Source organism: Peromyscus eremicus, chromosome 22 (genome assembly GCF_949786415.1).
Source record: "Peromyscus eremicus chromosome 22, PerEre_H2_v1, whole genome shotgun sequence".
Lineage (NCBI taxonomy): Eukaryota > Metazoa > Chordata > Mammalia > Rodentia > Cricetidae > Peromyscus > Peromyscus eremicus.
The window spans coordinates 22,609,098-22,626,754 of record NC_081437.1 but is presented as its reverse complement, the minus strand read 5'-3'; the positions used below and the strand labels follow the sequence as shown (position 1 = coordinate 22,626,754).

The window sequence follows — 17,657 nt, the reverse complement described above, 5'->3', positions numbered from 1 at the left end:
CAGGATTACCAGTAGGGAATGTAAGTGACTAACTGCAGACACAGTAGTAAAAGATGCAGGTCTTTTAAGGTCCCACTGCACAATTTGTACAGCCTCACTTCCATAGCATCCTATTAGTCAAAGGCATCACAGGTATATTAGTTCCCTTTCTGTTGCTGTGACGCCATGACCAGAAGCAGCTTATAGGAGGAGGTCTGTTTGGGCTCACGGTTTAGAGGGACAAGAGTCCATCACGGTAGGGAAGCATAGCAACATAGCGGCGGGTGGCAGGTGTGGCGGCGGGTGGCAGGTGTGGCGGCAGGAACAGAAAGCTAAAGGTCCATGTCCTCAAAGGCAAGCTTGAAGCAGAGCGCAGACAGGAAATTGAGTGGGACTAATGCTTAAATCCCACCCCCAGTGATGCACTTCCTCCAGCAAGTCTCCACTTCCTGGAAGTTCTACCACTTCCCAAACAGTACCACCAAGTGGGACCAAGGTGGTATGGGAGCTGTGGCGGTTTGAATGAGAATGGCCCCCTACAGGTTCATATATTTGAGTGCTTAGTTCCTAGTTGGCAGAACTACTTGGGAAGGATTAGGAGGGGTGGCCTTGTTGGAGGAGGTGTGTCTCTGGGGACAGGCAGGGCTTGGAGGTTTCAGAAGTCCAGGCCATTCCCAGCTAGCTTTGACTCTGCTTCCATCTGGTGGGTAATGTAAGCTCTCAGCTACTGCTCCGGCACCATGCCTGCCTGCCTGCCTGCCATCCTTCCTACCATGGTGGTCATGGACCAACCCTCTGAAACTGTAAGCAATTCCTCAATTAAATGCTTTCGTCGATGGTGTCTCTTCACGGCAGTCGAGTAACTAAGACACGAGTCTGTGGGGCAATATTTCTTAATTGAGACCATCACAGTAGGGCTCACCCAGACTCAGAGAAAACGTGAATGGACTCCATTTCCAGTGACAGAGTGGCAGAGCTTTTGCTGCTATCTTTAAAACCGGTACCAGAGCTGATAGCGTCGTCCTTTTGGAGGGAATAAATACAAATGTAGTTGACATATTTACACCAAATAAAATAGAGTAAAAAAAACAACCGAAACTTTGGGTATCTCTGTTAAATGTCAGAGAGAGGGCCAGGGAAAGGCTCGGCTCAAGCTTACTTGTTCACCTTCCTTAGCGTCTTCCCTTTGGGTTTCCTTCTTGCCTCTGTCCTCTCGTGGGTGTCTTTTTAGTATTTGGTTCGTGGCACTGGCGATTGGTGTGGAACTGGCCAGTGTAAATGACCGTATTGCTAAGAGAGGGTCCTGTGTGGTATGGCATTCACCTCGTCACTCCTCTTTTGCAGGGATGTGAGGCTGTCTACAGCAGTGTATCTGGCCTGAAAGCTCACCTGGGCTCCTGCACACTGGTTTGTAACGTTTTCAATTTACTGTCTTAATGCGTCCTCTCCAGTAGTCTGACGTGGAAGAGAACTCTGTCTAGGTGAACAGCTAGTCATTCTGTTGGTCGTCATCTTCAGAGGCTGCCCTTCGGCCTCAGTATCATGGACATTCTTGGTCTCATATTAGATGGAATAGCAGGGTGCATCTAGGATACAGAAAAGGTCGACAGAGTCATGCCATGCTCATTTAGGGAATTGGAAGAAAACCCTATGAATTTGGAATCACAACCAGAGACTGCCTTCTCCTCCCTGGCCTCACACACTGGGCTTCCCTTGCCTCATTTTGCCATAATCTTCGTGGAAACTTGTTTGGACTGGTGAAGATCCTCCAAGCCCATCTCGACTCTACTGGCCCCATGGGTTGGGAGGCAGGACAGGGACTCAGGCTAACAACCACTCATCTCTCTGAATCGTTTCCATGGTGACCCAGGTGTCCACTTTCCAGTCCCATTGGGAAGTATCTCCTCACACAACCTGAGCAACATTGAAACGTGCGGCTTCAGGAGGGGAGAGGGAGGTCTCAGTTCGAGGCCTCGAGGGAGTTGTGGGCATGTCAGCCAGGTCTGTGTAGCAGTGCGTAGGGGAGTTTCATCTTGACCCTAGTTTCCGAGTCCTTGGACTAGGTACTATGGATGGTATTCGTCTTATTTGGGATTTCCAAGGTACAGGGGGAAGGACAGAGCCTGGTGCCTCTAGCGAACTTGGGGAGTTTGATTATTGGTGGAGAGGGATCAAGGAAAGCCAAACATGAAGCGAAAAGGAGCCAAGAAGGTAGAAACAGTGGCTCGGAACATATCGGAAGCAGGAGAATGCCAGGCTGTGTCGCAGGGCAGTGGGTGTTGGTGCAGACTGGCATCCGGACAGGTGTGTAGCGGTGAGAGTTCGTCTCAGCTGGTTTTCATATCTATATCTATATAGATATGGTTTTCATAAACTATATCCCCATTTTGGACCATTCCCTATGGTTTCTGATTAAGCAGACGCCCTCATTTCATCTCTCACAGTCCCTGCACAACGCCCAGGGATGTTTTCCTGAATTTCCCCCTAATTCTCTCTTCTTTCTGTCTTGCAAACAGGGCACCTTTGTGGCTGGAAAATACAAGTGTCTTCTGTGTCAGAAAGAATTTGTGTCAGAGAGTGGCGTCAAGTATCACATCAACTCTGTCCATGCTGAGGTGCGGGCTCCACTTCCCCCTAATGTCTGTGTAGCCCTGTGTGTCCCATCTTCAAGCTGAGGTGTGGGCTCCGCTTCCCCCTAATGTCTGTGTAGCCCTGTGTGTCCCGTCTTCAAGCTGAGGTGTGGGCTCCGTTTTCCCTGGGTCTGTGTAACTCTGTGTGTCCGTCTTCAAGCTGTAAGGAGTGGACCTTGTCCCTGGCTTTACATACTAGGACTGGCAAAGTAATTAAGGTTGAGAACTTGCCAGAGTTCAACTGCTCTCAGAAATTAGAAGAGTGGTAAATGTATTTTTCTGTGAAGATATTTGAGCCTACTATGACTAGACATCTTTGAGCCCCTATAATTCTCTTAACTTTGATTAAATGAAGCAAATTGGAAGCCAGGTTGGACTTACATGTTGGATCTTGTTTTACAGCACTTTCTTCTTTTTTAAAATTATTTTATTTTATTTTATGTGCATTGGTGTTTTTGCCTGCAAGTATGTCTGTGTGGGGGTGTCAGATCCTCTGGAACTGGAGTTATAGACAGGTGTGAGCTGCCATGTGGGTGTTGGGAATTGAACCTGGGTCCTCTGGAAGAGCAGCTAGTGCTCTTAACCACTGAGCCATCTCTCCAGCCCCATTTTACAGCATTTTCTTCTGATAAAAATTCAGATGTTCTAATGTTTTCCAATAATCTGGGAGCATTATTATTATTATTATTTATTCTATGCACATGGTTGTTTTGCCTTCATGGTTTGTCTGTACTGTGTGGTGCCTGGTGTCCTTGGTGGCCAGAAGAGGACTGCAGCCCCCCTGGAACTAGAATTACAGATGATTGTGACCCACCATGTGGGTGCTGGGTCCTCTGCAAGAGCAGCCAGTACTCCTAACCACTGAGCTATCCAGCCCACCAACAACTAGTTTTTGATGCTCTATATATTACTGCATAACACAACTCTGAATCAGAGATGCGTTCATCTTGGCCTCATCAGGCCCTGTCTGAAAAAAGAAATAAATAGTGAGGTATTGACATGTTCTGCTGCCAAGTCCTTGTGTGTGTTTTCACTGAAGGCATATCAGTTTGGACTTCCCGTGTTTCAAGAGTTCATTAGGCATAGGTGGCCAGTGACTGTCACCTTTCATCATGTGGTTGGGAGGCTTCACTTTGCCCATTTGGGACTGTGCTGATCTGTCCTGTGGTAGCGCTCCTCTCTCCTAGCTATTTCCAGTGAGTTGATAGTCCCACCTGGGAGACTTAATTGCATTACTTAGAGTCAGGCTTATGCATTTCCAGAAGAATATAATAAATTTCCTCAACCCCATGATTTTAGTGTTTTGGGTTTTTTTGGTTTTTCGAGACAGGGCTCTGTAGACCAGGCTGGCCTCGAACTCACAGAGATCCTCCTGGCTCTGCCTCCTGAGTGCTGGGATTAAAGGTGTGTGCAACCACCCCCTGATTTTCTAAATGAGGCTCAAAGGGATGAAGTGACTTCCAGGAAGCCAGAGGAGAGGAAAACTGCACTCAGGCTCTGATGGGAAATTCACACTCCTGTCACTGTAGTGTCGTGACATGAGCATCCCCGTGAGCAAGCGCTTCCATCCCAGGGTGTTTCACAGCAGGAGGTGACAGGTGGCATGACGCCGAGTAGATGCACTTTATGATCAGAGCCTTTCCGTTTCCTCTTACTATGTAAAATTGTGTGCCTGCATGTAAGTACGTGTTCCACCTTGTGCTGGTGCCTGCCAATGTCAGGTCCCCTGGAACTGTAGTTACAGGCAGGTGGTTGTGGGATGTTCGTTGTTAGGTTGGGAACAGAACCTGGGTCCTCTGGTGCTCTTAATTGCTGAGCCATCTCTCCAGCCCAGGTTTTGGATTTTTGAGACAAGGTCTTAATGCAGCCAGGCTGCACTCAGACCTGATGCGTGTCCAGAAATGGTCCTAAGTGCTAAGAGTCCAGACATGCACTGCCACACCTGTGTCTGGATCACGTATTAATTTGCACAGAATCATGCATTCATTACACAGTACTCACTTAAGAGAACTGATGCATGTTGGATTTCTCCAGTTTAAAATGGAGCTCTGAGGGCCCATGTGCCCCCCTCCTTCCTATGCTATCTACCTAACACTACCTTCTCTCCATTCTTCCTGTCCTTTCGTGTTTCCTTCATGGCATTTCTAAGTGGTCCCCGTTTCTGCTTTGCCCTTTTAGGATTGGTTCATTGTAAACCCGACCACCACCAAGAGCTTCGAGAAGCTGATGAAGATAAAGCAGCGGCAGCAGGAAGAGGAGAAGCAGCGGCAGCAGCAAGGGAGCCGGCGGTCTCTGAGAAGGCAGCAGCAGCCGCGCCCCGAGCCTCCAGAGAGCCAGCCAGAGCCGAGGGCAGGGAAGGGGCAGGACGGGAATGAGGAACTGGTGGTGTCCGCTTTATGTAAGGGATCAGAGCAGGAACCAGTGCCAGCACAGTCCCAGAAAGCAGAGCCCACCAAGACCACTCACAAACGAGGGAGGAAGTAGGCACTGGTCTTGCTCCTAGGAGAGTAGGTGTGATGCTGTTGTCATGGAGACATGTGCAGGGGAGGCCTGAGTCCTGGGGCTGGGTGAAGATGCTGTCAGATGTTGCTGTTGGGCTGTGCTCTCAGCTCCTCTGTGTACATTTCACGGTCTTCCTGACTAGTTCACTTTCACCCTCCCCGCCTTAGTAAATTCATATTCCCATTAGAGTCCTTTTGCTTTTTCTGTTGTCCAAAGAGGTCCCCCTGGAAAAGCATCTGCAGGCCCCCGGGCCCTGTGCAAGGTTAAGAAGCCTTCAGCTGGCTTGCTTTCTTCTTTCCTGCCCGGGTTATGAATGTTCTTGGAGTCTTTGTTGATTTAGTGGTGACTCCATCATCTAGCTCATAAAACAGATCCAAACTAATTTTTTTTTAAAGCCATGACAGGTTTTATCTTTCTGCATTTGTGACATAGAGGATTAGAAAGGACAGCCGCTGTTTTTATTATAGTGTGACCCCGAACCCCAGGAAGCAGAATCTGATGGAGGATACTTGTCTGTAATTTGATTTTACTGTTGAGGAAAGAAAATGATTTAGCATGAAAAAGCTAGACACTCACTATGCTTGGAGCAGGGACTAACTGGACCCACAGGCATGAAAACACAGCCTTAGGGGTCTGTCCCAAACACTAAGGTGAGAAGCAAGGGCAGGGCAGGGGCAGTAAACACTGCCCCACTTTGCTGGGTTGCCAGTTTCAGTGCCCCGGAAGCTCGACTTTGCTCCTTGGTTTTAAGGGTTGGGAAATGACTCAGTCCCCCGCTGTGTTGACACGGTGCCCTGGCCTCTGGAAAGGCCACTGGGGTTGCAAAGCAAGGTGTGCTTGCCCTCTCCCTGCACTTACCTCGTTAGGCCACGCCCACGTGTGTCCTCAGCCAGGGCATTGGCCCGCCTCTGTCCCTGAGTACTCTGAGAATACTGTCCTACTGTTTTGTATATGGAGTTCTATCTGCTTTATATCGTGAGCTTTGGATACCAGATGTAGATACTTCTCTGGAGCGGGAAAGAATGGTCTCTCTCTGTACCTCATGCCTGTCTGGTGGTGGTGAGTGGGCTCTCTCCCTGTGAGGGTGGGTATCTTTGGAACATGGGTTAGAGTAAGTAGCCTTGTTGTCGTGTTCCTGGTTCCTCTTCCTCCTTCTGTGTAAATACTGTTCTCCTCTCTTCCTGCCTATTGTGTGGCATATGCCACTGACGACGTTAACCTTGATGTGGACAAATACTACCTTTTCAAACTCGGAAAGGCTGTTCGCCACCTTCAAGTCTCTGTTCTCTGTGCTCCTCTACATAGCTTTATCATGTGTGCTTTGTGAAGACCACTTTTCAATAACGGGGCATTAAAACTTGAATTGGGCACTGCCAGAAGGGGTCATTTTGAAACAAGTTGAGGAAATGATGTCTTTGTGCTGTTTTTATTCCTACTTAACACCCTTAAAGCTCCTGTAGTAGATGAGGGTTGTCGAGGAAGAGAAATGAGAAGCTCTGTTAAGTTCCGGTGACAAGGACTTGGATAATATTTGACAATGGCAAATAAAATGACTCACTTAGAAAGTCTGTGGCTCTGTTTGCTGCCTCTCTGCTGTCATACTCCTTGCTGACACCACATGGGACTCAGAAGGTGGCCAAGGCCTGGGGGGTGGAGTTCCAAGTCCTTTTATAATTCCTTGGCTCCTGAAGTCTGCTGGTCACAATGATGGCAGCAAAGAGGAGCGGGTGCAGGGGACATGGCCTGTTTCCCGTGAGCTTCCTGTAGCAGGCCTTTTCTTTTTTCCTTCCCAAGGCCAGGAATCAACAAGACTGGTATAGGCTGGCCTGGTCAATGTATTCAGCTTTTAAAATTCATTAGAATAATACAAACAAGGGCAACAGTATTTGGTACACATAGGATGTTGAGCAATATGAACGTGTGTCTCTGTGTGTGTGTGTGTGTGTGTGTGTGTGTGTGTGTGTGTGTGTGTGTGTGTGTGTGTAATGGAAATTGGTACAATTACTTTGAAAATGATTTGGCAATATCTAGTAAAGCTGAACATGTACCAGAAGAGTAAGATCCAGTCCCAGGTATGTGCAGAGGGACTCCTCTTGCCCACCTGTGTGGGAGAGTTGTATCAGAATGACAAGATGCAAGTGTGGTTAGAATTCAGAGCTGCCCAACATGCCTGTCAGGGATGACCACTGTCCACCAAAATCTCTTCTCATCTTCTAAAACCACAGGCAGTAGGAAACATCACTAGACTATTTCTTACTTGTTGCCTTCTCTGTCCTCTACATGGTAAATGAATGGCCAGCTAATGTCTCTCATATTGGAATCTGTAGAAGGAACGTGTGTGCTTTGAAGATTATAAGTGAGGGATAAAGCGCTGTGGTTAATGGGTGACTAGCGCATACATGGGCCTGTTTAGTCCCTAGCATCAGGGAGAAAGTTCTCATCTACAGTCACTCCTCCCTGCTTCCTGGTGCCAGGATGTGGGCTTTTCTGGTCTGCCACACCCTGCATGTCTGATAGACCAATACCTCTAAGAGTGAGTAAAATTCCTCTTTTAAAGGAAAAAAAAGTGTACCACGTACTTCTTTCTTCTTTGCCAGTTAGATGCAATTGAGATGATGCCTCACAGGATAGAAGTGTGCAAGATGGAAGGTAGTGGACTGAGTCAGCCCTTGAACGAGGGCCATATGCCAAGCAAGAACATCTGAGACTATGATATGTTTTTATTTCTTCTTTTTTTTTTTCCCCAGGGCTGAGGACTGAACCCAGGGCCTTGTGCTTGCTAGGCAAGGGCTCTACCACTGAGCTAAATCTCCAACCCCTTATTTCTTTTTTAAAAGCCTACTCTGATACATTATCTTTTCCATCTGGAAGGATGGATGAAATGGAATAGCCACATGGTGGGATACAGGCCTAGTTTGGTTCGGGTTGTTCTGATAAACACCATAAGCACTTTGGGGAGGAAAAGGTTTATTGTATTCTGCAGCTTACAGTCCTTCCTGAAAGGAATCTGGGACTGGAGCTCCAGACAGGACCCGGGAGGCAGGAACTGAGGTATGGAGGAGTGCTGCTTCTGGTCTATTCCCCGTGTTTGCTCAGCTTGGTTCTTGCTGTAATCCAGGCACCACCCACAGCGGGTCAGATCCTCACACATCAGTCATCCATTAAGAAAATGCCCCCAAGGCATGCCTAGAAGCCAGTCTGGTGGAGGCATTTTCTCAGTTGAGGTTCCCTCTTCCAGATGACCCAAGCTTGTATCAAGTGGACAAAAACCTAACCAGCACAAATAGTAATTATACATGTGTGTGTGTATTACTAAGTCTCCATCAGACATGCAAGCAGAAAATAAAAATAAGTCATTACCAAAAAAAAAAATTTCTATACAACTCAGAATTTCTTCTATTAACAGCAAGTGACATTTCTAATCCTATTAAAAGAGACACATGGATGGTGGTAGCATACAACTTTAATCCCAGCACTTGGGAGGAAGAGGTAGGCCGATCTCTTGAGTTTGAGCCCAGCCTGGTCTACAGAGTGAGTGCCAGGACAGCTGGGGCTATATAGAGAAACCCTGTCTCAACGAGCCAAAAAAAAGGAAGGGAAGGAAGGAAGGAAGGAAGGAAGGAAGGAGAGAGGGACAGAGAGAGAGAGAGAGAGAGAGAGAGAGAGAGAGAGAGAGAGAAGAAGAAGAAAAAGAAAGGAAAGAAAGAAAGAAAGAAAGAAAAGAAAGAAAGAAAGAAGAAGAAAGAAAGAAAGAAAAAGAAGAGACATGATGGATTCTGGGCATGGTAATCCATATAATATAGATACATGGGTTGACTGATTGATTGATTGTGTGTGTGTGTGTGTGTGTGTGTGTGTGTGTGTGTGTGTGTGTGTGAATGCCACAGTGAACCTGAGGGAGTCAGAAGACAACTCATGGGAGTCAGTCTCATCTTCCACCATGTGGATTCCAGGGATCAAACTCAGGTTGTCTCATGAACAAGATTCAAGAACACTCCCCAGGGCCTTGGTGATGATTTTCCCGGAGCTGACCAGGTGAATACTTCAGTCTGTCTGGGTGTGTCAATCAAGGCATATTTGGCTCCAGAAAACCACTAGAGAAGTGTTATACTTGTGCAGTCCTGAAAGATGGTCCATCAGAGGATACTAAATGCCGATCCAAGACTGCAATACCATCCACATACCCCAATTCCCATGTATGTTTTCTAAAGCCACCACATGGGTTCTGAGAACTGAACCCAGGTCCTTTACAAGAGCAGCAAATGCTTTTGGCCACTGATCCATTATCTCTCCAGCCTTTCATTCACTTGGCTTTTTTTTTTTTTTTTTTAAGACAAGGTCTCGTGTATCCTGGGCTGGCTTTTGACTCCCTGTGTAGAAGAGGTCCTCCTATGTCCACCTCCAGAGTGTTGAGATTAGTGTGTGCTATCACACCAAGCATTAATTGGTGCTGGACATTGAACTCGGGGCTCCTTGTACACCAGGTAAGCACTCTGACAACTGAGCTACATCTCAGCCCCTCTCATTCACTGAGTTACTGCCTGGCCTCAGTTACATATTCTTAAACCCTGGCTTTTAAGAATCTGTTTATTTTGCTGGGTGGTGGTGGCACATGCCTTCAATCTCAGTACTCAGGAGGCAGAGGCAGGCGGATCTCTGTGAGTTCAAGGCCAGCCTGGGCTACAGAGTGAGATCCAGGACAGGAACCAAAACTACACAAGAGAAACCCTGTCTCGAAAAACCAAAAAAGCATCTGTCTATTTCATCCTCAAGACAGTGTACAACATGGAGAGTTATGCCAGCTGTGCACTGGGAATATGCAGAAGACAACTCTAACTGATCCAAGCTAGGATCCCAGGTTTCCCAGAGGAAGAAACTGGAGTGGAAGTCCAGTTGCCCAGAAGCCAACCTTCTAGACTCTCTACTACCTCAGAGACTCTCCTTCCCTTCAGCTCTGACCACCTTCCTGCCACAGGCTACCTCTCACCAGGCCCCTACCATGTCTCCTCAAAGTAGTCATTTCTAGACAGGTGATTCTTCTGGACTCCTGCCGTTCCCGCTCCCAACAGACACACAGTGGGCTGATGTCCCATGAGGTCTCAGACTCAGCGGAAGTTGCAGTCTAGCCCCTCACCATAGAGACACCAAATCACTAGAGAGACTTCTGTGACATTCCATGAGATCATCGTGCAGGGAACATTTGACCCCAATCTGAGGAGTAGGGGACAGTGGTAGGTTAGTCAGGCGTCTGTGGGTTTTACCCTGCTGGGGCTAACTGGTGACAGTGCCTGAGAAATGGAAGGGTCAGACAACTGACAAGGTGTGTAGGGCACTTCAACAAGCGTTGGTGGTAGTAGACTAGGATGTGGGAGGGGCAAGGCCCTGCTCCTCACAAGTGAGAGAAGACATGGAATCCCGAGGGCAGGACAACCAAGTTTCAAAATTCAGAATATCTGGGGACAGATCCAGTCAATCGATTAGGACTAATTTGGTAGGTGAGCCCAAGATATCATGGGATGTCAACTCTAACCATGCAAAGTCCTATCATATTGTCCCCAAAGTAAAGACACCTCTTGAAAATTGTGCTCGCAGAAGGCAGATACCTAGCACGAGTTTTTGGGCGAATACCTCCAGTGAACACCAAACTCACCCTGATAAACGCCTGAAGTCTAGGACCAGGTAGGTACTGAGGATGAGGAGGGAGACTGATGTGAGAGGAAGGTCTAAGCTTGGCAACAATGATGGAAGAGGGAGGACCTGGGAGATGGTCCAGCAGCTCAGCTATCCGCCACATGGCAAGAGGACCTGAATTCAGATCACCAAAACCAATTTAGAAAGCAGAGCAAGGCAACACATGCCTGTAACTCCTAAGGTTGGGAGGGGGGGCATGGAAATAGGCAGATCCCAGATGTTTATTGGCCAGCCAGTGAGCCTAGCTTAGTCAGTGAGCATCAGGTTTGGTGAAAGACCCTGTCTTAGTTGGGTTTCTATTGCTCTGATAAAACTCATAACTAAGGCGAGGCAGTGGTGGCACACGCCTTTAATTCCAGCACTTAGGAGGCAGATGCAGATGGATTTCTGGGAGCTCAAGGCTTGAAAGTCTGCAAAGAGTTCCAGGACAGCCAGGGCTGTTATGTAGAGAAACCCTGTCTCGGGGGGGGGGGGGGGGGGGGGGGGGGGGGGAAGGATGCATATTACAATAATACAATGGTCTGGGTTAGTTTTTGATTCTTGTTTTCTCAATTGTGTCTAAGAACAGATAAAGGAAGGTTTCCTTTATTCTTCCTCCAGGCTTGTCCGGAGTCCCAGATCTCCCCAACCATCAATGTATCTCACTATTCTAAATGAATTTTTCAAGCCAGAGAGGCTAACAAAATTGGAGAATAAGGTAAGACGTCGGACAATTGAGGCCCTGGAGAAGCTGAGTAAGAATATAGAAGAGGCCCGGCGGCAGCAGGAACTGCTGCTGCAAGACAGCAAGGTACTGCAACAGGAGACACTCTACCTGGAGACTGAGAACAACTACTTCCTGAAATTCCTAAAGAAACGGAATGATCTGTGTAAAAAGAAACACGAGGACCTGTGGAATGAGTATTTCCAGGAATGCGGGGAGATGAGACGTCGGAGACAAGAACTGGCATCCATGTTTGCCCAACAAAATGCAGACCTTCAAAAGCAGCTCTTGCACGGAAAAAGCACCCAGTTCCAGTTGAAGCAGCAGGTCCAGTCACTGCAGCATATCAAGTCAGTCAAGAAGGGCCAGGAGATGAGAATCCAGGCGTTACAGGAGGAGCTGGCGAACATGAAAGCGGTGACGGCTAAGAAGGACCAAGAGGCATTCTTGCAGTTCCTGCAGCGAAAGACGCCCCTAGACAGACAGATGCAGGAACTCAAATGCCTGCAGGTGGGACAGGGCAGAACCAAGGAGGCGAAGAACAAGGCCCGGGCCTTGGCCTCAACAGCCAGGAAGGTGAATTCTGAGATTTGCTCTAGTGTCTGCAGAGAGAACCAGGAGTTACAGGAGGAATTGTGGAAGCAAGTCCGGGAGTATCACAAGCTAGAGTCTCTAAAGAGGCAGTTAGAGAACTGGAAAGAGAAGCTGAAGGAGGAGCAATGGTACCAAGAAGCCTTAGTTAGGGGGAGACACCAGCTGAAGGCAGAGAGAGAGAGAAGTCATAATTATGACCCTTTCCCGAAGAACAGGGTGCCCTGAGGCCACACTGAACCACATCCTTTATGCACCAAGTCAAGAATAGATCCGAGGTAATTTATTTATTTGAAATTAGAATTGGAAATCAACAACTAGGCTCTGGCACTGTCTTGGCCTACTGGGGAGGCTGTTGAATTGCCAGTGACACTGGATTTTCCCAGCTTGGAAAATCACTTTGAGATTTGTGTGTGTGTGTGTGTGTGTGTGTGTGTGTGTGTGTGTGTGTGTGATTCTTAGACATTTCCATGGAGGACCACTGGACGACGTGGGATCGTTTTTCATAAACCAGGATTCACAGTGCAATAAATCACTCTTCAGTCTGTGGTAATGCTAAAAATTACAACTACCTTATTGAACATTCTCCTTTACAGAGGAAACGAAACTGGTGGGGGATGTTAAAGGAATTGGGTGAAGTAATAGGAAGCTAGACCTGAATATTCAAACCAGACAGGTACTGAATGCAAAGGCCCTAAGATCAGAGTGAGGTGAGTCATTAAAAAAAAAACAAAACAGAACTGCGCATATAACAAAAGTATTGCCAGCGAGATGGTTCAGATGGTAAGAATGTGGGCAGCCAAGGCTGAGTATGATCCCCAAAACCCAGGGTAGAGGAAGCAACAGACTCCTTCAAGTAGCCCTCTCACCTCCACATGGGCAACATAGCACATACACACACACACACACACACACACACACACAAGTATTGCTGGTGAATGATCAAATAATTTGGGTAAAAGAAGGTGCTGTGGAATAATCCTCTTGTACACTGTAAAGATTTGTCACTCGAATTGGTGTAATAAAACATTGATTGGTCAGTGTAGGCAGGGTGACCAAACTAAGGATGACGGGAAGAGGAAGGGCGGAGTCAGAGAGTCGCCAGCCAGATGCAGAGGAAGCAAGATGAGAATATCGTATTGAGAAAAGGTACCAACCCACGCGGCTAAACATAGATAAGAATTATGGGTTAATTTAAGTGTAAGAGCTAGTTAGTAATCAGCCTGAGCTACCAGCAGAGCATTTAAAATTAGTATAAGCTTCTGTGTGGTAATTTTGGAAGCAGCTTATTTGGGAGTTGCTGGCAGGACAGAAACTTCTACCTACGGGAGGGGAAGGTGATGCTGGTAAGAGGTACAGACAGAGAGGCAGGAGACAAGTGAAAATTATTCTGTTGGCTTCCACATTTGAACACACAGTAGAACTGTTGGCTCCAGAATAGAAGTGACTAGGGGGTGAGAGAGAGAGAGAGTTAAGAGTAGGTGTGCAGCGAGGAAAATATCTAAAGCATTGCCTTTAAGAAAGAGGTAGGGGGCTGGAGAGATGGCTCAGAGGTTAAGAGCACTGACTGTTCTTCCAGAGGTCCTGAGTTCAATTCCCAGCAACCACATGGTGGCTCACAACCATCTGTAACGAGATCTGGTGCCCTCTTCTGGGCTGTAGTCATACATGCTGTATACATAATAAATAAATAAATCTTTGTTAAAAAAAAAAAAGAAAAAGAAAGAGGTAGGAAAGATGTATTATTCTTTCTGTTACAACACCCCCCCCCACCCCAGACAGGATCTCACTTGATAGCCAAGGCTGCCCTGGAATTCATTATGTAGCCATTATGTGGCCTTGAACTCATCGCAAACCCACCTGTGTCAGCCTTCTGGGTGCTACAGTTACGTGCATGAGCCACTGCACCCAGCTATTACACATCTTAAAAGTTAGTTTCTGAAGTATAAAAAGTTACAACTCCTGATCCTTGTTCAGAAATAAGATGAAAGCTGTGTGCTGGGTAATTAATATTACCCAGCTACTTGAGAGGCTGAAGCTGGATGACTGCAAGCTCAAGACCACTTTGGGAAACATTATCAGCTTCTGTCTCAACATCAAAAAAAAGAAGGGCTATAAATCAGTGGTTAGGGTGTTTGTGTAGTAAGTGGAAAGCTCCTAGGTACAGTCCTTAGTACTGAAAAATAAACATTAAAATTCAGTTGACAACCCTCTGGAGTCTATTCTGTTTGGTGTTACTATATAATCATATATTTATATAATATACATTATATAAATGGTACATTTGATGTGTTGCATAAGTTGCTTTTCCTGGACCCCAGTATTTTTCAGATTTATTCATAATTATTAGGAGAAACCCTTATTACATTGATAGCTTATATAACCCAGTGTGTGACTACATTACTATTTATTCTTCCTTCTGGACAAATAAAGCTGTATACCAGAGCTGTTTAGTTATTTAATTTTGAGACAGGGTTTCTCTGTGTAACAGCCCTGGCCATCCTGGAACTCTCTCTATAGACCAGGCTGACCTCGAACTCACATAGATCCGCCTGCCCCTGCCTCTCGAGTGCTGGGATTAAAGACATGCACCACCACTGCCTGGCTTAGAGCTGGCTTTACGAGATGAGTGTGTAATGTTTCAACAGACGCATTTCTTGCCCCATTAAGGGTTTCAGATAGGTGTTTCTGGTTATTAGGTGGGTCTCCTTCACAAGATCACACGGGGAAGCAACCGTCTTCCATTTTTGTGCAGTCTTCTCCTATAGGGCCATCTGATCTAGCCAAGGAAGAGGGGAAGAAAACACAGTGTACGGTTACAAGGCTAGAAGCAGCATGTCACTTTTACTAACGTTCTACCAGGAAGACCACTGCTGACGACCCGTTTGCTACTTGGAGAAAGGCAGCAAGAGGGGAACAGGATGCACACATTGGTCTTGCAAATCTATAGTTTTCGAAGATCAGAGAGGGGTTTGGAGCACAACTGGTCTTCTCTGATGAGTGTTCCTAGCATCTATGCATTGTAACTTCTACCATTCTTGCTACACCTGGGCAAGGGACGTTTCTCTGCATACTTATTAGGGAAGGGAAATGGTAGAGTGACTAAGCATTTTGCCGGACTGCTGACAGCACATGCGCACTCATGTGACTCCAGGTAGGAATAGTAACATTCCACCCTTTTTGTTACTATAAAAAGTAAAGGGTTAGAGGTGGTGGGTGAAAGGGAATGGGAGCACTGTGTCTCTCAGAACCGCTTCCAGCTGACGTGGTGGGCATCGGTTAATTTGGGGGGGGGATAAAGAGGGGCTTTTCTTGAGGTAGCTGGACTTTCTGAGGTAGCTGATTATCTTTGCTGTTGTCTTGAGCCCTGTGGAATCTGTCCAGCACTGCTTGGGTCTGACAGCTTGGACCCAACAGGCTGAAGTGGATCTGACCTGTCCGGGTGGGGCCAAGCCAACTCCCTGGAGCTCAGAAGAATTTTTACGTTTACGAAGGAGACAAATTTTAGACATATTAAGAGGCAACCAGGAGCTGGGTGGTGGTGGCACACGCCTTTAATCCCAGCACCTGAGAGGCAGAGGCAGGTCTGTGAATTCGAGGTCAGCCTGGTCTACAGAGTGAGGTCCAGGGTAGGCTCCAAAGCTACACAGAGAAACTTTGTCTTGAAAATAACAAAAAACCAAAAAACAACAACAACAACAACAAAGGGAATTTATAATCCTGAGCTGGTAGCTATGATGTTATAAGGTTTAGTAGTCTGCTATCAGCGTTTTATTGGTTAGTGTTAAAGTTATGGAGTTATATAGGAAGAGAAGGAGAAATCTGGAACATGCTTTCTTTTTTCTATTATTATCAATTAGGCTTCCCATCTTCACCTGAGACAAACCTTAAGGTACCTGTTTCCTTTTATTATCTCGGTATCACTTCAGCATCCAAGAGACACAGGCGATTGATTGCTGAGGGCATTTAACAGCAGTAAACTATTATATTAAAGTCTGTTTTTGCAGAGTCCAGACCCTTTTGAGTCTGGGGGTTGTGAATACCTCTGAAGTGTTACTGTTTCTTACTGCCTGGGTATATTTGATGGTCCTTGTGCCTCCAGCTCTATGGCTGATGGTGGTCCTGTAAGTTAGCTGAGTAGTTAATTAGAAATTTGGCTGGGCGGTGGTGGCGCACGCCTTTAATCCCAGCACTCGGAAGGCAGAGCCAGGCAGATCTCTGTGAGTTCGAGGCCAGCCTGGGCTACCAAGTGAGTTCCAGGAGAGGCGCAAAGCTACACAGAGAAACCCTGTCTCGAAAAACCAAAAAAAAAAAAAAAAAAAAAAGAAAGAAATTTGATTATGTTATTAGAATCACAGAGGAAAACTGATGAAGCAGAATATGGTCAATAGAGACAGGAGAATGCAGAGTGGGAATCAGGAAGGAAAAGCTATGGGGTTCCCAATCCAGTGGGATTGAGTTCGGTTGCGGGATGAAACCTTATTCTTCTGGAATTGGAGACAAGGCAGTTGATCTCGGTGTCTTTTGGAACTTAAGAGCAGGAACTTAAGGCCCTGTTTGTGTCACTGTGTATGAGGAAGAATTCCCTTGGGTTGGGGGTGGGGTAAAAGGCTAGGAGGAGAAGGAGAGGCGCTACTGGAGAGTCTGGGGTCAGGCGAATGGAGTGAGCAAGTAAAATGGAAGCTCCTACCTTGGCTAAAAAAAATCTCTTCCCATTAGGGGCACAGAGCAGGTTGGCATGACCAAAAATGTGTGGGTGAGCGGGATACCCCTGAAAATACAATTAAGTGGTGGGGTCTGATGAGGTAGGTAATTCTGTCCCCCTACCCCAACAACAGGGAGACGAGAAGGAGAGGAGGGTCCCCAAAACTCCCTCAGGACCGAGTAAGCGGCCCTGGTGTCCACGAGGAAGGAAATGGATTGCCCTGATACTGTAATGGCTCCCTGAGGCTCCCTGTGGGAGACGACAGTTGTCAGGCTGGAGCCTGGGCACCTACAATCACCCATGGCCAAGCCTAGAAGGTTGGCTGGAGGGTGATCTGCGTTTGATGTCCCCATGCCATGAGGTGCATGGGGGCAGTCAAATGACCAATGTCCCACTTGGTGGCACTTTGGATATGGCCCTGGTGGCCCACATGGGACAGGGAAAGTATGAGCTCAATAGCTTTCTCGACCACATTTAAAACAAGGACCTGGGGACCCTTGGGTGGCTGGTTTCTCTGTGTATCCCTGGCTGTCCTGGAACTCTCTCTGTAGACCAAGCTGGTCTCGAACTCACAGAGGTCTGCTTGTTTCTGCCTCCAAAGTGCTGGGATTCAAAGAGTGCACCACTATTGCCCAGTTTTGTTTTGTTTTTTTTTCTTTCAATAAGTGGGAGGAATCAAATTTGTAGAAAAGTAGGGAAGAGGTCAAAGGTCACTAGAGAATCTCGCCATACAAAGCTTCAACTTGCCATTTTGCGGATGCCATAGCCAAGACATGGGTCAGTAAATAAAGCTGCTTACAGCCAAGCCTGCCCACCTGAGTTCCATCCCTGGAACCCACATGGTGGGGGATGATAA

The 17,657-nt window shown here is 47.0% G+C and overlaps 2 protein-coding genes across 3 annotated transcripts in view; both read left to right on the top strand.

The window, feature by feature from the left end:
• Znf512 (zinc finger protein 512) overlaps positions 1-5,259 on the top strand; it is a 54,184-nt gene extending 48,925 nt beyond the window's left edge. For both annotated transcript variants that reach the window (XM_059248389.1, XM_059248388.1), the window contains exons 12-14: positions 1,324-1,386; positions 2,496-2,594; positions 4,788-5,259. In XM_059248389.1, coding sequence (XP_059104372.1) covers positions 1,324-1,386; positions 2,496-2,594; positions 4,788-5,093 — 468 coding nt within the window. In that variant the 3' untranslated portion in view covers positions 5,094-5,259. The remainder of the gene's footprint in view (positions 1-1,323; positions 1,387-2,495; positions 2,595-4,787) is intronic.
• Positions 5,260-10,449: 5,190 nt separating this feature from the next.
• Positions 10,450-12,800, top strand: Ccdc121 (coiled-coil domain containing 121). Its single transcript, XM_059248404.1, has 2 exons — positions 10,450-10,790; positions 11,403-12,800. The coding sequence occupies exons 1-2, from the start codon at positions 10,519-10,521 to the stop codon at positions 12,322-12,324; spliced, it is 1,194 nt and encodes a 397-aa protein (XP_059104387.1). The 5' UTR covers positions 10,450-10,518; the 3' UTR covers positions 12,325-12,800.
• The last annotated feature ends 4,857 nt before the right edge of the window (positions 12,801-17,657 follow it).

Coding starts and splice junctions, on each gene's coding strand:
- Ccdc121 (XM_059248404.1), top strand. CDS start 10,519: ATGGAATCCCGAGGGCAGGACAACCAAGTTTCAAAATTCAGAATATCT. Junction 10,791..11,402: donor CGCCTGAAGTCTAGGACCAG/GTAGGTACTGAG, acceptor TTCTTCCTCCAG/GCTTGTCCGGAGTCCCAGAT.